Source organism: Ovis aries, chromosome 11 (assembly GCF_016772045.2).
Source record: "Ovis aries strain OAR_USU_Benz2616 breed Rambouillet chromosome 11, ARS-UI_Ramb_v3.0, whole genome shotgun sequence".
In the NCBI taxonomy this organism is placed as follows: domain Eukaryota; kingdom Metazoa; phylum Chordata; class Mammalia; order Artiodactyla; family Bovidae; genus Ovis; species Ovis aries.
Genome location: NC_056064.1, coordinates 5,954,543 through 5,960,542, shown reverse-complemented (window position 1 = coordinate 5,960,542; position 6,000 = coordinate 5,954,543). Strand labels below are relative to the sequence as shown.

The 6,000-nt window shown below is 41.3% G+C and overlaps 1 protein-coding gene across 1 annotated transcript in view; it reads right to left on the bottom strand.

Moving 5' to 3' along the window:
* Window positions 1–1,088: 1,088 nt before the first annotated feature.
* The window catches only part of PCTP (phosphatidylcholine transfer protein), a 37,545-nt gene continuing 32,633 nt past the window's right edge, over window positions 1,089–6,000 (bottom strand). Inside the window, exon 6 of the mRNA XM_060395101.1 lies at window positions 1,089–2,168. Coding sequence (XP_060251084.1) covers window positions 2,160–2,168 — 9 coding nt within the window. The 3' untranslated portion in view covers window positions 1,089–2,159. The remainder of the gene's footprint in view (window positions 2,169–6,000) is intronic.

Genomic DNA, 6,000 nt, shown 5'->3' with positions numbered 1-6,000 from the left:
ACCCTCCCCTAGTACAAGATGCTGTGTGTGCTCTCTTTGCTCAGGAAACATCTGCTTGATCCAGCGGGTCACTTGCTATTTCATAAATTAGTGTCCAGAATCAGATGGGAAGACAGAACTTCAGCAATTACTCAACCCCACCAGCAAGTTACAAACTAAACTGAGAAGAGAGGAAACGGGCTCCCTGGGCCTCCCTCTCCAGCGACCCAGGACCTTGGCTGCACAATCACGTTTCCTAGCTTGTGATAGAAAAGGAATGCTGTTTACAACAGCTTGAAGCTGCTGGGAGGGGAGAGGAGCCAAGCAGCATGGTGGATGGGGAGCCCCTACTTGCACGCTTTCAGCAATCCAGCAGTCATTCTACACTAGCCTGAAATCAGGCTCCCAATGAAGAGTGTTATTCACTGTTCTTGGAAAATGAAACTCCACATTCATTGGTAAGCAGAATCCATGACCCCTTGGGAACAGACCCAGCCCCTCCGAAGCTGTTTGACACAGAACAAAAGTTGTTGTATGTCCTTTACTGAGCTCTAAGCATTGTTTTTATTCTGCTTGGTTTCTGTTGGTTTTCTTCTCAGTTTATGAACCACTAGGGGCTTTCTTGGTGGTTTAGCTAGTGAAGAATCCACCTGCCAATGCAGGAGATGCAGGTTTGATTCCTGGTCCAGAAGATTCCCCGGCGAAGGAAATGGCAACCCACTCCAGTATTCTTGCCTGGAAAATCCCACCCCCAGAGGAGCCTGGCAGGTGACAGTCCATGTGCTTGCAAAGAGTCAGACGCGTCTGAGCACTCACTCACACACACACATATGAACCACTAGAGAGGAACTGAGCAAAATAGACAGGAAACAATGAGTATGGAACTGCCCTCCACCCCCACCAACCTCCATGTCTGTCCCCAAGGCAAGCAGTTTAACTTCCAGCACCCTGGCTATAAATTAAAAGCTCTTTCCTTCTTGAACTGCTTTGCCTCCTGCCTCTTTCACCTCCCCTAGTTATACCAAAAATAACTTTCTAGTGTGTCAACTTCTAGACGGTCATCATAAATTCACCAAAGGTGTTCGAACAGAATGAAGAAGCAAAGAAAAAAAAGTTGTTTTATTTTTAATAATAGTAAGCAAAAAATAACTAAAACACAGAACAATTATAGCTGTTAACAATTCTAACAATTCATTCCTAAAAGCTCACTCTTTTGTTAAGAAGTAAATGGAACACAAGATAAAGTGTAAATTTTTATATCGATCTTCCTGCCATAGGTTCAGATTGAGATCCTGGGGCTTTAGGGTTGCTGCGCCATAATTGGTTCATTCACTCCGTCAGCAGATAGTTTAAATACTGTGTGTGTTCTCTATATTGAGTGCATAGCTGGGAACAAGACAAAGGCCCCACGTTCTTGGAGTCTTTATACCTATACATGTGTTAGGATGAAATGATCTAAAGTATGTGAGGTGCTCAGACTGTACCTGCCATTTAGAAAGTGGCCAGTAAATATTCACTATTATTCATTATTACCCACCTCTGTGCTTTAGACTCAAGCCATTCCTTTTGTCTCCCCAAATTTCCATGGAAATCTTCTTCACATTCGGTCAAATTTCTGTCCAAATTCAATTTTATCACAAGGGATTGGCTCACACACACAATTATGAAGACCGAAAAGTCCCCGAAATGTCTATTTATAAGTAGACATGGCATGAAATGTAACTGTTGTGAAACTTTTAGTTATAGACTTTTACCTGCTTTACATCTACTTGATTTCCTTCTTCTTAACACTTAGGTTTAGATCACTCATGAACATCTCACAAGGTACTAAACAGCTAACCATCAGCTTGTTATCTTTCCTTTTCTCTCTTGGCTGTGCTGTGTCTCGGTTGCTACTTGTGGGCTTTCTCTATTTGTGATGAGTGGGAGCTACTCTTTGCTGCAACGCACAGGTTTCTAACTGTGGCGGCTTCTCTCGCTGTGGAGCCCCCAGTCCTGGAGCATGCAGACCTCAGGAGCCGTGGCTCACGGGCTCAGTACTTATGACTCACAGGCTTAGTTGCTCCGTGACATGCGGAAGCCTCCCGGGTTTGGGGATGTCCAAACCCATGTCCCCTGCATTGGCAGGTGGATTCTTAACCACTGGACCACCAGGCAAGTCCAGCTTCTCATCTTCCTTGCTACAAATTCTATAATAGACACAAGATAAACTTATTTGACTTTTAGCAAACATGGGTAGAATAAAATGCTGAAAATGCTAAAGATATACCTGTTTTAATTAAACTGGCTAAACTAAAACTAGCTTTTCTTTTTTTTTGTTTTTGAGCACTTTATTTATTTATTTATTTATTTTTATTTTATTTTTTTTTTAGTTTTTTATTTTTTAAATTTTAAAATCTTTAATTCTTACATGCGTTCCCAAACATGAACACCCCTCCCACCTCCCTCCCCATAACATCTCTCTGGGTCATCAAAAACTAGCTTTTCTTCTTTGACACATGGGCACAAACCTTTATCATGAATCTTGCTTTTCTTTTAGTGATAGAGCACAATGCCGCACACCATGACTTACACAAAGCCACATTCCTTCATGTGTACTTTTCAAAATGATCTTCCATTGAAAGGGGAATCTTAGGGATGCAGAAAACTTTGGAGTTGTTTTTGGTCCAACCCTCATGAGAACTTAGGTACAATGACTGCCTTGAATGATGTAGGATATCAGAGATGGTGGTACAGCTGCCTACCAAAAATGAGGGCATTTTATTTAAAATGTTTAGTCTGAAGGTGTTGACTAAAAAAACAAATGCACAGCATGAGAATTGTGAGTTAAGCTCCTTTTGGGACAAAATAGGGATGATAACCCTGAAGAAAGTTTCTCAGATCGCTCTGAGGAACTGGCAGATACATTGCAGTCAAGCTCACATTTTGGCAGAAGGCTGCTGCCAGTCACGTGACGTTTGCTACTAGTTATGAGGGGCAGATGTCTCTGACCCTTAATGATTTTAGTAACTTTCTAGATAGGGGAAGATGGAGAAGGCAGTGGCACCCCACTCCAGTACTCTTGCCTGGAAAATCCCATGGACGCAGGAGCCTGGAAGGCTGCAGTCCATGGGGTTGCTTAGAGTCAGACACGACTGAGCGACTACACTTTGACTTTTCACTTTCATGCATTGGAGAAGGCAATGGCAACCCACTCCAGTACTCTTGCCTGGAGAATCCCAGGGACAGGGGAGCCTGGTGGGCTTCTGTTTATGGGGTCGCACAACTGAAGTGACTTAGCAGCAGCAGCAGCAGATAGGAGAAGCAGCAAGAAGTTGGTCTCATAAAATCTTCTCTTGAAAATATCTACCTGAAGAGACACCTGTTCTACTAGAACTTCCCAGAGAAGAGCATGCCTTATTCCTGATCTTTGCCCTGAGTTTCTTTCAGGGTATGTCAAATAGCAGTGACTGCAGTGGCTAGTAATGTCATACTGAGTGACAGATTGCAAGTGCCAATTTCAGTGGGCAGTGCGCTATCATGGTCATGAATTGGACCATGGACTGGGAGGCGTTTTCATGACTATTTCGTGCCAGAGTGCTAGGACTGCTTGCTCCGAGGTCAGGCTAAGGTTTCGTCGATGGGCCGTTCGGTGTGCTGTTACTGGACTAGGCCCTATCAGAGCCAGAAGTCCCTGGACCGTCTGTCTGACTAGTATGTTGTGGTCCAGGAAATGATTCCCTCTTGTTGCTACTTCCCACATCTAAATTTACACTATTACCACCATTGAAATACACGTCTGGTCCACTGCTTCAGGTCAGTCATTAATTCATGAGAGACTCAGTCACACATTTGGTGAGACATGAAACAACAACTTTATGACATAGGCAGAATATAAATAGTATAGTTAGTAGTATTTGTAAGGTTGTAAGTCAGAATTCAAGACAAGAACTTCCATTAGGTGCCACCCAGTGAATCCCCAGGGTATCTGATTTAGTGTATTCTATACTGATCCTTTCCTTTAAAGGAATTGCTCATAAGGCCACTCACAGTTCTTCATGTTATTTGGCTGGTTACACTTAGTATTTACTTACTGTGGTGTTGGCGAAGACTCTTGAGAGTCCCTTGGACTGCAAGGAGATCCAACCAGTCCATTCTGAAGGAGATCAGCCCTGGGATTTCTTTGGAGGGAATGACGCTAAAGCTGAAACTCCAGTACTTTGGCCAAATCATGTGACGAGTTGACTCACTGGAAAAGACTCTGATGCTGAGAAGGATTAGGGGCAGGAGGAGAAGGATTGGGGGCAGGAGGAGAAGGGGCCGACAGAGAATGAGATGGCTGGATGGCATCACTGACTCGATGGACGTGAGTTTGAGTGAACTCTAGGAGTTGGTGATGAACAGGGAGGCATGGCGTGCTGTGATTCATGGGGTCGCAGAGTCGGACACGACTGAGCGACTGAACTGAGCTGAACTGACACTTTTCCCAACATAAGGGAAGGGTCTTTATGTTCATGGCAGTGGTCAGAGTAGCTATGATTGATTGGCCAAGTGAGGGAGTCCCCTCTTGTAATATCTATAGTGGCCCAAACAGAATTATAACTTCTTCTTTCTAGAATAATTTCCTAAGGTCATTCAGGTAGAGCCTTGAATGGAGAAATCAACCATGGTAATCCAGAAGTACTGGAAATAGGTGATTGAGTATAAACTCAATAATTCAATTAACTTTATCTGTACATATCATGAAATATGTCTATTTCATAAGCAAGTGTGAGCAATTATCAAAGTAACTGGTATACAAGCTTGCTTTGGAATCTTGGATCAGCTGTCTACTTTTTCTTACCATTCTTTTCTGATACTTTCTCCTCTGTGTAAGCATTGTTTTAAGGTGATTTTGAAGTCAGCAGTCCTGTGTATAGCTCAGTTAATTTCAGGGACCCTCTCTAAGTGGAAATAGCAATCCAAGCATCAATTTCCTTGAGGTTCACTGTCCATGGGCACCTGATGATAGTCCTTCCATTTAGGTTGAAGATAGTCCTTTAAATTATGTCTTTCCCAGAATGCATAATCCCCTGGTTGCAGGTTGGGACCTCTGATCTTCATCCAAAGATGGACTAATGAGAAAAACTTCAGAAACAAACTTGATTGTCCTTTTAATAATTCAACTAAAATTTAGAACAATGTAATAGCTAAGAGCTATCTGGGAAGTGACTCTTAGTAAATAAAGACCTCAGCTAACAAACTTGAATTTACTCTCCACAGAAATATAACCTTTTTCTCTCTAAAATTACCCTTCTTTCTACCAAGTATAGCCAAATAATACTTTATTTGTTTACAAATTAATTCTTGTTTCAATAAACTTGGCCTGATGGTTTATACAAGTGTAACTATACAAGCTCTTTTGAAACTGGCTTTGCTGAAAGGAAAAGGCTTTCCTATAAGGAACTTCAGCCACATCAAAGGCTTGTGACAAATTCCACCCGAGTTAACAACAAATATGAGTAAATTCCTACCTTTTAAAGACAAAATGACCCAGAGAGATGTTGTGGGGAGGGAGGTGGGAGGGGGGTTCATGTTTGGGAATGCATGTAAGAATTAAAGATTTTAAAATTTAAAAAATAAAAAATAAAAAATTTTAAAAATAATAAAAATAAAAAATAAAGACAAAATGCTTTGAAATTCCTACACTTGTTGGGAGATGGCTTTCCTAATTTGCTTGATTTTTAAAGTTGCTGGGAACCTAAGACTTTCCAGTCTCTGGAAAGATCAAGGAGCGAGAAAAGATAAATATTTCAATTCTGCTTATAAGGTATAATTAACAAGTTTCTCTAACTCATAATTAGCTGAAGGGAAGAGTGTCTTTCATCTGGAAAAGAAAAATGTTAGTAATACTTTAAATAGAAACCATAAATGTATAATCTTCCATAGTTCACATAGACCTATATAAATAATCCTTTTGTTAACAGTTTTATGAAGCCATCAGGTTTTCTAATAGAATTGTTTAATTTCAACCCAGGTCACCAGTATGGAACTGAAAGTTAT